At 26.0% G+C, this 17132-nt stretch overlaps 2 protein-coding genes across 6 annotated transcripts; one reads left to right on the top strand and one right to left on the bottom strand.

The window, feature by feature from the left end:
- Positions 1-6057: 6057 nt before the first annotated feature.
- Positions 6058-9558, bottom strand: LOC113561019 (zinc finger protein 626-like). 3 transcript variants are annotated; one of them, XM_026967190.1, is made up of 4 exons: positions 9296-9558; positions 8975-9099; positions 8786-8887; positions 6058-8095 (listed from the first exon to the last, which is right to left on the bottom strand). In XM_026967190.1, exons 2-4 carry the CDS (start codon positions 9085-9087, stop codon positions 6691-6693), a joined length of 1620 nt encoding a protein of 539 aa, XP_026822991.1. In that variant the 5' UTR covers positions 9088-9099; positions 9296-9558; the 3' UTR covers positions 6058-6690. The 3 variants fall into 3 exon arrangements, with proteins under 3 accessions (XP_026822991.1, XP_026822992.1, XP_026822990.1); XM_026967191.1 differs by having other exon boundaries at positions 9208-9349; XM_026967189.1 differs by having other exon boundaries at positions 6062-8095; positions 9347-9558.
- A 1474-nt stretch (positions 9559-11032) lies between these two features.
- On the top strand, positions 11033-15308 carry LOC113561133 (transmembrane protein 135-like). Of its 3 annotated transcripts, none has more exons than XM_026967370.1 (9): positions 11033-11234; positions 11316-11531; positions 11590-11720; positions 12403-12526; positions 12689-12843; positions 14224-14434; positions 14499-14666; positions 14734-14874; positions 14949-15308. In XM_026967370.1, the coding sequence occupies exons 2-9, from the start codon at positions 11382-11384 to the stop codon at positions 15228-15230; spliced, it is 1362 nt and encodes a 453-aa protein (XP_026823171.1). In that variant the 5' UTR covers positions 11033-11234; positions 11316-11381; the 3' UTR covers positions 15231-15308. The 3 variants fall into 3 exon arrangements, with proteins under 3 accessions (XP_026823171.1, XP_026823169.1, XP_026823170.1); XM_026967368.1 differs by having other exon boundaries at positions 11034-11234; positions 12400-12526; positions 14949-15307; XM_026967369.1 differs by having other exon boundaries at positions 11034-11238; positions 12400-12526; positions 14949-15307.
- The last annotated feature ends 1824 nt before the right edge of the window (positions 15309-17132 follow it).

Genomic DNA, 17132 nt, shown 5'->3' with positions numbered 1-17132 from the left:
AAAATTATTTAGTACAAATAAAATAAATAATAGTAAGTAATTATTAAAATGTAATAATAATATTAATTGATTTATTTTTCAGAATAGTGCTTAGATGCCAGTTTTATATATTTAAATCTATCAATTATTTTATTTAAATAGTCTTCAAAAATTGTTTCTATATATATTTTTTTTTTTTTTATAAATTTTATTTTTACTTATTTTAGTATTATTGAGCCCTCTTATTATTATATATATCAGTTTGAATTTTTAAATTTAATACATGCGAAAACAAAAATATATTAGGATGTGCTTTATTGAATTGGGTATTAAGTTTCGAATAAAACGATTCACGACTGTTTGTTGTTCGTTCAGAAGAAATTGAAGAAGAAGCCCACATTTTCGGATTAAATTTTGATGTTTCATCAATATAATTATCACATATATAATCGCAGATTACGATTTCAAAATTCATTTTTAACACGAGGTATCTGGTATATGTACAATGCAAGACGCGAACAAGACTACAACTGTCACTAAATGTTGATTATTTGGACACAAAACATATTGTACAATATTTACTTTTATTTCTAATAATACCGATGTACCTACTTGTAATAAAATATGTCTCTTTTCGATACAATTTTATAGATTATATTGATAAAGATGTATGAAAACTGACACGATAATATGTGATAGCTATAGGTATATTATAGAATATGTTAGGAGGTTAAGACGTTTAGTACAGTTGGAGAATTAAAAGTTCAAGTTATATGTTCATGTAATGCTCTAAGACTACGAGTGTTGTTACGAGTGAATTGAAAATTAATTGTATATTAATTTAAGCCTTTTATATTTTGTTTTTATTAAAATAAATAATTTACAAATATTATCCGGCGGATTCAATAAATAAAAAACTTTGGCGGAGTCGATAGCCGGTGGAATCAATAGATTTTTCACAGGTAAAAAGGTCATTTCGGCGCAATCGATATACGCCCGGGAATTCTTACGCAAATCATTATTTGTTAAAATCAATTTTGCTGTTAATAAAATACTTTAAATATTCAATAAATGTTTATATTTTTACTCGTATTGAATTGTTATGGTAGGTTATTTGAAATTAAAGTTTTTTTTCTAAAAATATCGATAAAAAAAGTTTGGCTGAGGGCTGAGTTGCCAAGATATTGAAAATTTAATACATGGATTATCATAATTTATAATTGCTGAAATTAAAAAAAAAATTGGGCGTAATTTCTCAAGTATTTTTTATAAGTTTCTAAAGTATATATTTTAATAACATCGGATATTCATTGTGATTGTACATTTGCACGATATTTTAGTTTTTTAAGTGAATTATGAGCATTTTCAAATATTTAATAATTCCATACTCATAACTTACCTAAAAATTAAAATATCGTAAAAATCCAACAAGAGAACACAGATAATGTTTTTACCTAAAAGTTTGATAATAGGTCAATTAATTCTAATATTAAAACTAAAAGCACACTATTGAAATTGGTGAACGAAAATTTACCATGTCATACGTGTGTAAGACGGAGACAACACATGCGGGGGAGACGTAGTCCTCTTAACATGATACAATATTTTAATGTACCAATAGCAAAACGGTTACCGGTTACCTATAGTTTTCTACATTTTATATAGATAAACCTAATTGAAATTGGAAATTTCTAAATTGACTTCTCTTAACCTTAAAATGCTTACCATTCTTCGATCCCATAAACTTATTAACTGAAATTTAATTAATTTAAACATAGTTGATATACTATTTATCATACCAACTATATTTAAAATGTTTGGGTACATTTTTTAAAGTTTTAACTAACCTATTTTCGTTAAGTATCTAGACTTAAATTAGTTAAATAGGTAGGTACCATATTTAATAATGTATAATATATCTTATTGCTATCGCTTTTCAGTTAGTAATTGAAGTTCATTCCATAAGACATGTCGTAATAATATTTAAGGGGCAGCTATAGCTACACCAGCATTTGTTTTCTCTGTCTATTCCCCCATCATAATATAGAAACAAAGATGTTCCGTATTTCCACGATTACGACTTTCTGGTTCAGTTAAGGGCAAAAGCACTTACTATATATTTTATAAAAAAAAGTATTTCCTGTGGATTGGCCGGATAGATTTTTAATATTTACAATTTTGAATAAATTATTAACGGTTAAAAATAATCGAAATTATTTTAAATTAAAACATGCTATTTATAAAAAATGTAAACATTAAAAATCTATCCGGTCAATGCACTGAAAATACTCTTCTTTATAAAATATATAATAGGTGCTTTTGCCCTAAACTGAACCAGAGAGTCGTAATCGTGGATTCGGAGTATCTTTGTTCCTATATTATGTGGGAGATAGAAAACAAATGCTGGTGTAGCGGTCCCTTAATAGTAAATAATAATAATTATAATAATTTAATATACTACGTGTAAAATTTACCAGAAATAATCTATTTGGTTCTTATATTATATATTTCAGATTTTTATACCTATACATATGCATCGAATTGACAAATATTAAGATGTAGATACCATTAATATGGTAAGCGTTCCTGGCCTCCTGGGTTTAGGGTTAAGTCAGCCTTATCAATAATCTATAATACAAAGTATTTATAAGTAAGTATATAGACATTATAATAGGTATTATATATATTATTATTTATTAATACATGCAGGGGTTGAGCCGGATGAGGGGTGTACCGGAGCGGAAGCATAAATTCATAAAATATTAGGTATTAATCCATGTTTAATTTTGTTATAGAGGGGAGAGGGGAGAGATTGATAAAAATAATGAATACCTACACATATTATACGACAATAAAAACATGTTTAAGTTTTAAAAAATATGAGATGTTATTATATTAAATAACTAATAACTAGTAAGTAAATCTAATGTATCATTTACTTTTTCCGTTGATTTTTTTCCACATACTGATACTGTAAATTGTAATAGTGTAATCTGTATAATCTAACACAATATGAACATCAGAACATTTAGAACATCTAAAGAGTCTATAGGCTCTACTGCTCTAGAGTTCCCAATACTATTATTATCGATTAAATAATATATCTACGTGTAGCCGGTAGTCCGTGTAACTTTGAGTAAGTATTTATTTAATGCTATTATAGAATCATGAAAATAAAACTAAGAAAATAAAATAAAATTTGTATATTTTGCTATAATGTACAATTTACATGGATTATTTTCAGGGCTTGGGACTTAAAGCATTTGCTTATTTTTACGGATTGATTTAAAATGTAGCAGAGTGTTCTGGAAGTGTACCTATGTTATATTACAACACGTTCAATTATTAAATTTGAAAGTGCTTTTTTTTTTGTTTTTTCCAACAATTTATTAAAAAGACGCTTATTTCCAGTTTTTCTACTTTTTATAGTTCAGGAAATTCCTCGGAAAATCTATAAACAATAAGGCAAAATTTCTCAAAAGTGAAGTTTAATTTTTTTACAATATAGGTAAAGATTTATTTTTTTTTTTGTTTTTTTAGTTAGAAACTTTTCTTAATTATTTTTTTTCAATATTTTTTGAAATCTTGAATGATATTATTTTTAGCACAGCTACAAAATATGTCTAGTATCTACTTTATTATGTAAAAATAAGTTTTTTTTTTGATTAAATGTTTTTGCTCAAATTGAAATTTTTTAAATGCTTATTTGAGTGCTTATATAATGATGTTTTAAACCGCTTATTTTAATGATTTTAAGTGCTATAACCTATAAGTTCCGAGCTCTGATTATTATACTAGACATAATTAACTATAGGTACCTATTAAAGAGTTTTATATAAATATAAGTATATAACATATAGGACATATTATGTCATATTTACATATAGGATAACACTTAACATACCTACATCGATAATCGATGTATCTGCAGTCATAGATGCACATTCAGTCTTAAACTAGGGAGCGCTATAATATTTTAACCTAAAGTGATCCGTGAGTGGCTTCTCCCCCACACCTCCTATCGGTTATACAATATACATACCAGACATACATTGATTTAATTTCAAATAAAATTATAAATTACTACATCAAAAAAGTACTTAGTGAATTTGATTTTAAATAAACAATTTTTTTGTCCGATATATTATTACCGTCAACCGACCCTGAATACTTTCCTTTATAATATAAAATAAATGAATACCTAACGACTTTTTTAGTTTATTAATATATTTTATATTCATAATTATAATATTATAAATATAAATGTATATCATGGTTTAATATTATTATAGGTACCTATAATAATATCCTATAGCCGGTATAGGAAAACTAAAAAGAATTACAAATTAAAAATAAATTATATTAAATCTAATTTTCTTGATTCATTTTTTCACTTATTTGTTAGTTCTTTTTCTATGTACAAAGACTAAAGCTTAATAAATCTACTCTGCAGTCTACACTATACTGGTGCATAACCAAATCTTAATGCAGCGCATTGACGAAAATGACTTTTCACATGTTGCTGATGACTGATGAGATTGATATGGTTATTGCAACTTGAATTAATTTGTAAATAGGTACTTTCAGATTACATGCGCACATGAGAACTTGCAGCAAATAATTTTTATTAAGACAATTTTTTAACACTATCATCTATGTTATTAAACTTTTATATTAAGTTGTTAAACATCATAAGACATCTATACATCACTATTAAATTTCCTTTTTTATCGATCATGTGTGGGATTTAATTAGTAAAAACCAAATTGTAAAATAAAATTATAAATTAAATATTGATAACCCAGCTTATGATGATGTTTAGGTCTTGTTACTAACATACTAACATCGCAAACCCAAATACCTAATATTATATATAAAGTATGTAGCATGTACGTCCATAGCATTAGTGCAATACCAATACAAATTCATTAAAATTATTTTTATAAACGCAAAATTACACTTTTAACACATTTTTAGCTCAAAATAAGCTGGGGGTGCTAAGCATCCCCTGGTACCCAAGTATGTGCCATGTGCGCCAATGTCTGCAGTCCCAAACCCAATGGCTTATTAACGGTCGGGATTTCCCCCCAGGGATTGATGATTTAGCAAATAAGAACAGAAAGCAATTCAATAGTGAATCCCTACGGCCGTCTCAAAATGCATTGTCCGAAATTGTATGTGTGTACTACGGATTTGAGAAGTAGTGTGCACTGTGCACTAATAAATAACTTTCTTTAGTTGAGACGGATAAATAAATCAAAAATAAATTTATTTTGAAAATATTTTGAAAACTAGTAAGTCACATTATTACTAGAAACCATCTATGTGTAATATTTCTAATTTTGATCTTTATCTAGTTAACTGTTAAAAAATGACTTCAATAAAAAAAGGCATAATAAAGTTCATCCGCTTTCATTACAAGTTACAACATTGGTATAACGGTGTTTTCTTCAAAAAAAAGTTCAACTAAAAGTTTATGAGAAATTAAATATATTAATTACATTTTATATGAGAGAATATCCTGCATGCGAATAAAGTACTTGTTAATAATCGTGTTTATTATTTTTAGATTTACCTATATTTCATAATTATAATTGCTTAGTTTTTAAAACTAAAATAGATTAGTAGTTACCAAACAATATTGGCGGTTTGATATTAAAATAAAGATTTTTTACTTATTAAAAAAATTGTTGATACTTATTTTATTCAGAAATTCAGAATTACAATGATAATAAATGGTTTGGGGAGCTTTGCAACTATTTCCTCTAAAAATAACATAAAATGTTTGATCACAGAATCGAGAACAATATTACAATAAAGTAAAACTTCCGTTAACGGTCATCTCTATGTAACGATTAGGTTTTTTGGTCCCACCAAGTGTTATATATTGTCACCTTTAAATAGCAGTCATTATTTATGGTTCCTTCAGTGACCGTTAATTGGAAGTTTCACTGTATAATTTATTATTATGATGAGTGTGATCTGTGATTAATAAAAAACAATAAAATGTGTGTTTTGTTATTTCAAATGATTTAGTAATTAACTAAAGTCAAAATAATAAAATATTTTATATTTTATTTATTTTTATTTGTTGATAAAAAAAAGGATAGTATAGTTTGTAAGTTAGATATTAAACAAAAACAAATTAATTTAAATAACTTAAAATATCTGATATTAATAGGCCAAATTAGTATTATTTTACATTTGTTTTATAATAAATAAACTACTTGCAATAGAAAACTATTTTTCTAGTTTTTACAAATTGTATTTTTAGTTTATATATATTATTACATAATATGAAAATTAAAATTAAGTTTATAATAATCTTAATCGGTCTGACTATGGTCTATTCAGCAATCATCAAGAATCGCAATATTCACCTAATAATAATCATGCATTGTGTCAGTATATTTTACTCTGAAAATAAATAATTATGAGCTAAAAATAATATTATAATACAAAAATAAAAAAAAAATAACTTAACTATAAATAAAAATTACAATACAAAAATAAGTAAAATTTTACAATATTAAGGAAGTAAAGTTAATTAATTATGAGTATAATTATATAATTTATAAATACGTAAAAATTAAAAAATAATTACAAAGGAGAAAGTACAGGTATAAAAATATTCTGAAAATTAGGAATTAAGTATACATTGTACTATAATCCGACATCATACCTTAGATTTTAGTTTTTAAATTATTTAACTTAATTTGTATGACATTCAAACACGTGTAATTTCAACGAGGCAGAATCTTTAAATGCCATTGGACAGTGTGAACATTTTATAGGATTGATGTTAGGATGCAAACATTTAATATGACGAAGCAAGTTACATTTTGTTATTATTATACTACACCATTTGCATTCAACAGTTTTTGATTTTAGTTTTCGATAAGTATGTTTTATAGTAGAATGATGATGTCTTTTATGTTGGCTCAGAGATTGTTTCGATTTACAATAATTATTGCAAAAAGAACATTGAAATGATTTTTCTGTTTCCGAGACATTCTGTGTTTCACTGTTAGAAACCGATTTGGGTTTTATTGATTTTTTAATTGCTCTTTGGTTTTGTAGTGAATTACTTTTATTAAATGAAGTATCATTAGACATATGCGATAGTAAGTGTTTTTCAAAGTTTTTCTTTAATACAAATTTTTTATTACATTGATTACATATCATTTGTTTTTTGTGTTGCTTGAAATGAATATTTAATTTGTGACGTGTAGTAAAATGTCTATTACAATCTTTACACTTATGACTTCTGTTAAAATTTGCAATCTTTGGAAAAACAAATTTTTGAGATTTTATTAATGTATTTTTGTTTTGAATTTTGATTTTCTTCTTGTTTAATGAAACAAGCTTTTTCCTTGAAATTATTTCGCTTCTATAACTATGATTTTTTAAATGACTATTTAATGCCGAATAATTTTTGAATGATTTAATACATAAATGACATTGATGAAACTTGGAAGTTTTTGAAATGTTATCACAAATATCATTATGATTAAGAAATTGAGTTTCAGATGCTGTTGTAAACATACAATTTAGACACTTAAATGATTTGAATTTTGTTTTTTGTAAATTTTTATTGGAATCAGTTACACAAAAGTTTTGTGTAGAATTGTTTGAAACATTTTGTTGTAAATCTACTGAAGTATTAGTATTGCAAGAATTTTTTGCTAATGCCGTGGTTGATCTCGAGTTTTTGTAATTTCCACTAGGAGTTATCATCAAGTTACTTTGAGATGACGACTGCATTTCTGAAGGGCTTATGGAAGAATTTCTCATGCATAGATAATTAACGTGTTCGACCAGATGTAAATTCAAATGAGCACTAAGAACAAATTTTGCATTGCAAATATCACAAACATAAGGTTTTCTACTATGTGACAAATTCTTATGGATGACAAATTCTTCAAAATTATCGAAATAAGCAAAGCATTCCTTGCAAATAAATCCGTTATTGTGAGCATTTTCTGCATAGTTTGAAAACGAAGTATCTTCAGTTAGATCCACTGGCTCAGTTTTTACTTCAATTAAATTAGTACTTTCAATTTTGACATTAATCTCTTGTACCGAAGATTGCCACAAAGTATGTTCTACTGTAGTTCTTTAATAAAAAAAAAAATAATAATAATATTAGGTAATATAATAATTCAAATATAAACAACCACAAATTCAATAAATTTAAGTATATTATGATTAACCAATTAAATGGTAGTACTTGAAGATTTTTTCTGTAAAACATTAATTGGACAACCAGATCATGCCACATTGCCATGTGTATGTAATATATGGACTATGGATGATTAGTTTATCTGAAAAGGTAATTAGTTTAAAAAAATGTATGTACCATTTACTAACAATTCATTTAATTTATGCTAAGTTAATGATACTAGAAACTGGATACATAAATTTTCTTAAGAAAGTGGTTCATGTTCACAAAAATAATGAACATTAGTTAGGTGGCAAAACCAAGTACAAAGAGAAAATGTTAGACATCTATATTATATACATTTTCTATTTTATCAATACTAAGAAAAGACAATTAATTTTACATCTTATTAGTTGGTAAGTATTGTTATACTTTATTCCAAATAAATTTGAAAAGAATAAGGACAAAACAGTGTCTCATAGTTTACACAAATGCAAACACGTGACCGGCGACAAAAAACGAGTAATGATACATCCTGATTCCTGACCAACGGGCAGAGGCTGCACGAGTTTTTTTAAACTTATTTGGAATATAGTATAGTAAAGATAATATAAATATAAACATTATATTTTAACATATACATACTCATAGAACTCGAGATTAGGATCATCTTGATATTCCTGTTTTATTGTTCCAAGAGGAATACACTCATTTGATAAATTAGATGTATTCTCCTTTTTCTGTTTTCTAAAACAATATAATAAAAATAAAAAAAAATATTTTGTCAATTAAAAATAATTAGGTTTACGTAATGTGTTGAAAAGTTATACTTACATGCCAGTATACTCCTCTATATCTTCTTGAGTTAGCTGTGTAAGTTTAACATAAGGGTTATAATTTGGACGTTGCTCTTGTAAATGTTTATTGGTATGTTTTGTGGGCGACATTTTGGAGTATTACTGAAAATTGAAATTAATAGTAAGTACAACAACAGAAGATCGTTAAATATCAAAATGATACAAACGATTAGTTAATAGTAACTGATTACGGAGTAGAAAAATATTTACAGTAAACATAATGCCAGAACAATAGGTGAAATAAAGAAGACCGAGAAACATTAAAAATCAAATAATGTATAAGTATTTAATACGTAACGGTATTTTGTATTCAGTATTGTATAATATTGTCGTTACTCGTTATTCTTACTCGTTGATTGTAATGTGTGTAGAGTACTGGAGTTATTAATTATCAAAGTATGGTAATTCGAATTTTTGTGTTGAAGCGACTCTTGATACGATTCAGAACACGAACGTAAAAGTTAAGTCATAAGTAAAACACTAAAATGTGAAAACGGAACTTTAACTAGTTTCTAGTAGTAAGTACTATTGTCCATTAATCCACAATGCTACAAAGCTACATTAGACAAATAATCCATTGTCTTATCGGGCCTTTAACCACCTTTAACCGCCAATAAATCAGTGATAAAATAAAACCAAAGATATTAGAGAGTCGCACAATAATCCTAAGTTTTTGTCTATATCAGAGGTTCCCAAACTGTGGATCGTGTACTTGCGTTATATTTTTAAATGATACATTTTTTTTTTGTTTTTGTAAACTACAAAAACAAAAAAATTTTAAAAAATTCCCCAGAATGGGTCGTACAATAAAAAGTTTGAGAACTTCTGGTCTATATTAAATCGCGGCCCGCGGGTTATGCAAATTAAATTTGTAATACATAATACAATTAAATACATATATCTTATTATATATCTTATTAAATAATGTATAATAATATCCACCTCGAGGCGGGAGACTTTATAGAAAATATTTAATATGTTATTATTTACGTTCGTCTGTGATAATATCTATGACTTAGGTCTTAATGATCAATTTATGATTTCACACTAGGTTATAAATATTATTATGAACAATAAATACGTTTATTGCATAGACTCATACATATAATATAGATCTATATTTCTATAACCCATATTATGTATTTTGTGGTTTATTGTACATTTGCACATCGTTATAAAAATCTCAAGTCAGTAAAATCGGTGAATATTATTTGTTATTGTTATACCACCAGGTAACATTATTTTATCACGGTAGTTGTAGGCTTATAGCAAACCGCTTATATTTTAAACTACAATTGAGGCATCAATTATTAAATTCCTAGAGAAATAAAGAATAATATAAATATTTAGAAGTATTTTATTTTAATTACTATTTGGTAGGCTAGTGTCACAGGGGGTAACCATAGGCATGCGCAGACCTGAATTTCGGTGGGTGCCTACAATTTTTTCGGGCCCTCTCTTAACAAGACATATTATTAGCATTTGTACATAGTACATATTTTAATAAATTATAATGCCTGAATAAACATAACTTAAATTATATCACATATTAATCAGTAGTATTATTAGTAGCAAGTTATATAATATTTCATTAGATAGTTGGATCTAAAATCTATTTTCAAGATAATTGCAATATATTTTATTTATTATTTTTACTTTTGTAGTCAATAACATCTAGTTGCTATAACCGTAATAAGTTTTACCACAAAAATTTAAAATATTTTAAGTTATATAAATTTTTTTATCCCAAAACATATTTTTTTTTTACAACATATTTTAGAAAAAATATCATTTTTATTCCTCTTTAAGCCTCTCTACATACCTTAGTATAAGGTCTATGGTTAATTCACAATTAATCATGATAAGAAGAATGGTAAGAGAAAGAATATTATAAAGATTGATATTTTTATTATAAATTATAATACATGGCTATAATGGTTAAAATAAACACAGTTAATGGGGGGGGGCTATAGCCCCCCCTGGCAACGCCACTGTGTACAATGATAGTATGATAAGAGGTTTAGAGATAAGAAATCGTGAAAGTTACCATATTAAAGAAACTATATTTTTTATATTAGGTATAATTTCAGAATTCACTGAACATTGAATTCAAAATTGCAACAGTATGTAAAGTACGTCTATAGGTCAAAGATTAATCAATCAGTATTTAGTTTATTCGGCATTAAATAGTGATGTAAAAGTTATTTTACATTTCAACTAATACTGTATAGTGATTGGTGAGTGAGTATATTGTGGAATATATTAAATGTTTTAAATTAAATTTTTACAAATATATTTTTTTTAAATATTTAATTTAGTCGCAAATTGATTGAAACTGTCATATTAATATAATATAATTGGCATCTTGTGCCTTCATTGACATTATGGCGGTTGCTAGTAAAATATTAAAAACAATAGACACATCATGTCATGAATATATGCACCCGTGGGTGTCTTCATGTTCTGACGCAAGTGCTGGTGTACTCATTCATTCGATCCAAGCTTCATTTCGAATTTATGTCACCACATACATGGTATTATTTATCTATTTAATTAAACTAAAAATTTGTTATTTATTAATTATTTTGGTAGTTGACTTTACTGATGAAAGGTCGAAAGCCGACTAAGAAGGAACTCAAACGAACCCTGTTGAGCATTATTCAGTCAACTGCTTTTCTGTCATGTCATGCATTTGGTTTTTCATCTTTTGTGTGCTTACTAAGGTACTGCTATTATGAAAAATTAGAGTTGCACAACAGCTCATTTGCAATGGTAATATAACTAACCTACAAAAAATATTATATTTTTAATATGTAGTAACAGGCGTGAATCTAGAATATGTTTATTGTTGGGGGAGGGGGAGGCAATACCTATTATGTATCGTATTTTGTCGGCTGCCAAAAACTGACATCCTAAAATTTATCTGTGTGACAAGTCTATGGGGGTATGGCACCTTAGCTCCCCCCTCTTGGACCTGTGCTTGGTAGTATAAGTATTTACTTATTTATAAGTGAATTTAAAATCTTTTTTTTATTAAATAGAAAATTAAGGTAGGTACCTTGAAGATTTAAGTTGTCAGGTGAATTTAATGATGATGACTGATATTCCTGTTAGTCTTGCTATGATTTTATTCATAGGAATAATAAATTGATCAATGATTTTCATAATATTTTAACCTATATTTTTATTAATAAATGGATTTTCTGAAATTTGTGGTTATTATTTTTTTTTTTTTTTTAACCATAATGTTAGTGATTTGTATTTTGTAGTCTCAAATAAAATACATTAGAAGTTTCATTTTTAATTTCCTCAACACTGAAAATTTATGAGCTGTTGCTAGTCTTATACTTAATGATTGTTGATTATTATTACTATTATATTAGTATTGTTGTATAATTTCAGAAGATTATTTGGGAAATTCAATGTACTAAGTGTGGCATTCCTTCCATGTTTTCTAATCTGTCTAGTTGCTATATTAATTGAAAGGCCATCCAGACGAGGATTACTAAGTTTATATGTCACAAATGTTGTAAGTCACTTTCATAGCTCTTATGACGTTTAATACACAAATTAAACACTCTCTAAATATATATATATATATATATATACATATATTAGATTATAATTTTTAGTTGAATTATACTAATTTAATTTAAGCCAGATGTATTTAATACTTATATTATATTTTAAGGCCTCAGAAACATTCTATAATATGATGGTTAATAGAGGCATTATAAATCCAATTCCTTATGGAGATTTATTTATATTTGGGTCATCGATTACACTACTCCTTTATTTTTTTAGAGGACAGCATAATAAAACAGATTCAATATATTCACTTTTAAGGTAATTACAATATTTTTTTAATTTGTGAAATAACAAATTATTATATACATGTAATAATATGCAATGTATAATTTTGGTCAATTAAAAAAAAAAAAAATTATTAGTTTAATAATAAACTAGTTTAGTGTTTTAGAAAAAATTACTAATTAAAAGTTATGAAATGATTGGTCCAATGTGAAACACTATTTTGTATAATGATTTTAAAAATGTCTTAATAATTAAATTATTAATAGACTGTTACATACTATTTGTTGTTTTTTAAAAAACACATATCAGCAAATTTGCATTCAGAAAAATCAGTCTTTTGTGTTTTGTTATGTATTAGATTTAATATTAGAATGGATCCACTTAGTTAAGAACAATTTGTAATCCGTGTTTGTGCATTGGCTTTAAATGACTATTGGCTAATGATATTTAAATTTTTTAGAATGTTGAAGTAATAAAATTAAAATTGGTTATAATATCCCGCATCAAAATATAAATACTTGTTAAAAACCAACATTTGCAGAATAATATTCTAAACTTTGGTTCTCAATAGGAATGTTATAGATCTATCATAGTGTTGTAGAATCTGATTAGAAACGAAATAAAGGAATGAGAGAATTTAATTTTTTTCAAATAAAATCTTATTAGTGACACTATCATATTATTAATGATTTTCGCTCAAACCTCTAAAGCTTATATCATCAATTATTGAAAAGCTCCTTTACATTCAATGTCCTAGCTCTGTAAACATAGATTTAATGAATTCATGGATATCAAGGCAAAAAATATCACTCTTGACTCACCAAAAAAACTGAATAGTATATGAAAGACAATACAAATTTCATAAGTGTAAAGATCAACTGGATGAAATTTTAAATTAATTAATTAATTTGAACTACAACTGACATAAATATTTGCTAATTGTTTTATTTAGGATACTGTTTTTTTTTTAATACAATAAAAGTCCATGTTTTTCTTCTACATTTTAGAATCTAAAATCTTATTATATTATTTAAATTTTAAAAATTGGAATTCAATGCATTACGATCACAGCAAATCTTAATGGTAGGATGACACAGTGTCAAATTTCTACCAATTGGGTGTTACAATTTATAAAAGTAAAAATCATTGATTTACCTACCTATTGCTTTTTTTTACACACTTAATATTGTAATATAACATTGGATTTAGTTAATAGAATTATTTATTAATTAAGATCAAACTGACTTGTTTAAATTATTCTTAACAATAACAGAGCAAATATTATTTTTAGTTTTGAATGAAAAAGTTTATTTTATACAAGTACAGCAATCAAATAACAATAATATACAAATATTTTAAAATACTCCAATAATTAAAAATATAAGTACATAATTTGTTGTATGTATTTTAAAGGTTTGTTGTTGGTCCTTCCGAAGAAAATGATTATACAAAACCATTGTTATCCCCTCAAACTCCCCAGTTGGGAAAATCAAATCAAGATACTATTCGACAAGCAATTACAGATATACATCAAGCTTATTGTAGTATAGACAGTAAATTAAAGACAATTTGGACTAGTGATGTATGTCCACACGCTTATGGATGTTTACATTATATTCTTAGTGTGAGTAAAAAATTATTGATTAATAAATTATATGGTCTCACTATACTTGCTGATTTATTTATAGTCAGGAACGAGATTATTTTTAGTTGGTTATACGCTGCAATTAAGTTTGAAGTCTTTGTTACAAGCCAATCGCATTTTACGTAAACCGAGTTATATTCTAAAACTAATGATATCGTCAGATACATTTAGTTTAGGAGCTTTTCTTGGAGGATTTTCTTCCATTTATCGAGTAACTATATTTTTAATAAGATCAATGTTAATAAATTTGTTTTATTCAATTTATTTTTATATTTTAGATTGTATCATGTGTAATGAGAAGATTATTAGGTAAAGATTCAAAATACATATGTATTCCTGCAGGATCATTGGCTAGTCTTACTTTTTGTTTGTATCGTAATAACACAATTGCTTTGTATGTTATGTTGAAAGCATTACAGGTATTATGGTCATAAGTTCTTATTATTCAACATTGAATGGATTACATTAATTACTTAACTATGTATTTTTTCAGATAATGTATATTAAAGGTTCTATCGATGGACTGTTTCCTGATTTACCTCAAGCAAATATATTCTTTTATTGTTTTTCTACGGCTATTTTATTTCATGCAGCTATACTTGAACCACATAACCTAAGACCATCATATTGGAAATTCTTACAGTCTGTGTCTGGAGGAAGTATAGGATTAGTTGATAGACATTGTTTAGATATATTTGGTCTCAAATCAAGTGAATCACTTGAAAGAGTATTAAAAAAATATAAGCCAGTTCCATTACAAGTTTTTAAATTTTAAAATTTTATTATTTAGTCGAGGACAGAAGGTTATGCATGGTTAATGGTGTATATAATATATAATAATGTTTTAAAAATATATGTTAATGTTATAGTTTTTTTACGGGAAACAATTTTGTTTTTAAATATTTATTTTTATATACTTACTGTTTATTATGTCAGATTTTTGTATGTTAAAACAAGACGATCTTTATAAATAAAACAGTGTTGTGTTCTAACATAATTTTGATGCCTGTTAATTATTAATTACTGATAGTGATCACCCATGAAAATATTCGATAAACACTGTGTTATTAAAAATGAAATCCAAAATGTAACTGGTTATAATTCAATACTTAAATCCTACTTATGTGAATTTGAAAAATATTGCTATTTTATAGATGTTCAGTTTCCAATAAGATATTGCATTTAAAATAATTATTAATGTACAACAGTAATTTAACGTTTTAAAATTTGTACTTAGTATGAAAATGATGTTCCAAAACAAAATAGGTGAATTATACATAAAGCAGTCACACAATCAATATTATTGATAGTATTTTACATACTGGTAATATAACCAGTTTAATTTACGTGTTAACAATCATGAAATATGAATATTTAAGTTTTAATAGTATCATAAATATTAAGATATACATTATATTGTAATTCAAAAATATGATATTGATGACTGATAAAAAATGGGATAACAAATCGGCACTCGGGAAGTATTTTTAATAATCTGTCTCTGAAATTTAAGCTTAAAATTTGGTGATATTTGATGTCAGATGAGTATTTATCATGGGTGTAGTTTGGTATGACTATCTGTGAGGGCTATATAGGACTATAAAAATGTATTCCAACTGCTTATGTTTAACTTAAATTAAAAGGAAAGAACGTAATATTATAGAAAAAAAAAACTTATATTTGACTCCTTCTTCTTCTTCAAGTTTAAAATACTATTGCAATAGTTAGAGGTAGCGCTACACTGGGGAAAGGGTGAGCAAATGTCCCTCAACAATTGATTTTACTCCTCCCCCCATAATTTAATGATGAAAATATGTAAGTAAATAAAGAAATTGTAAATCATAATATATAAATTAGTATTAATTAATTTAAAGAGTTTTTACTGTTTTAGACTTAGTTATAATATTTTAAGTTTGACTGTTATATTCAAATTAAATATGCTTTTTTTGCACGTTAAAAAATAAAAATACTCAATAAAGTTTATACTATTATTAACTGCACAATTTCTAAAATTCCATACATAAAAAAATAAAAAGTTATGTATTGTACTATTGTTACATACAAATAAAAGAAAACAGAGGAAATTTGAAATTTTACTGTAGCACATTTGTAATAATAATAGTAGGTATATTTTTTGATTATTTATTTAGAAAATAACATATTATACCCAAAACATTTTTAGATATATTTTCCTAAAAATTATCTGCTGACACCACTGAAAGTTATGATAAAAAGATTACTTTAATCCAGTTACAAAATTTCGATTTAACAAGTCATGTCGCAAAAAATTTCCAAAATTGGTACTAAAAATTCGATAATAATAGCAGAACACCGCATCTAGTTCAACGCTTAGGTACCTCTAGGCTCAAGTATATTATAGTAATTTGAAAAAAATTAATAGTTTTGTTCCATTGAATGTTTCAGGATAACTGTAAATTTAGAAATATTTTATTTCAGTTTTACCAAGTATTTACATTTAATATAAGTTAAGTCGATCCTGTTTCCAAGTCCCCTATGTCTAGCTGAAATGAGTCATTTAATGCAATTTCAGAATGATCAGGTTGAATATTATTAAGATCATCCATAATATAATTAATTTTAAATTTACTATTTATTGAACACGGGTTGTCCACCGATACGTCTTTCTTGTCCTTAGTTGATGGTAATGTTTTTATAT

Source organism: Rhopalosiphum maidis, chromosome 4 (genome assembly GCF_003676215.2).
Source record: "Rhopalosiphum maidis isolate BTI-1 chromosome 4, ASM367621v3, whole genome shotgun sequence".
NCBI classification, from domain to species: domain Eukaryota; kingdom Metazoa; phylum Arthropoda; class Insecta; order Hemiptera; family Aphididae; genus Rhopalosiphum; species Rhopalosiphum maidis.
This window is presented reverse-complemented; position numbering and strand designations above follow the sequence as displayed.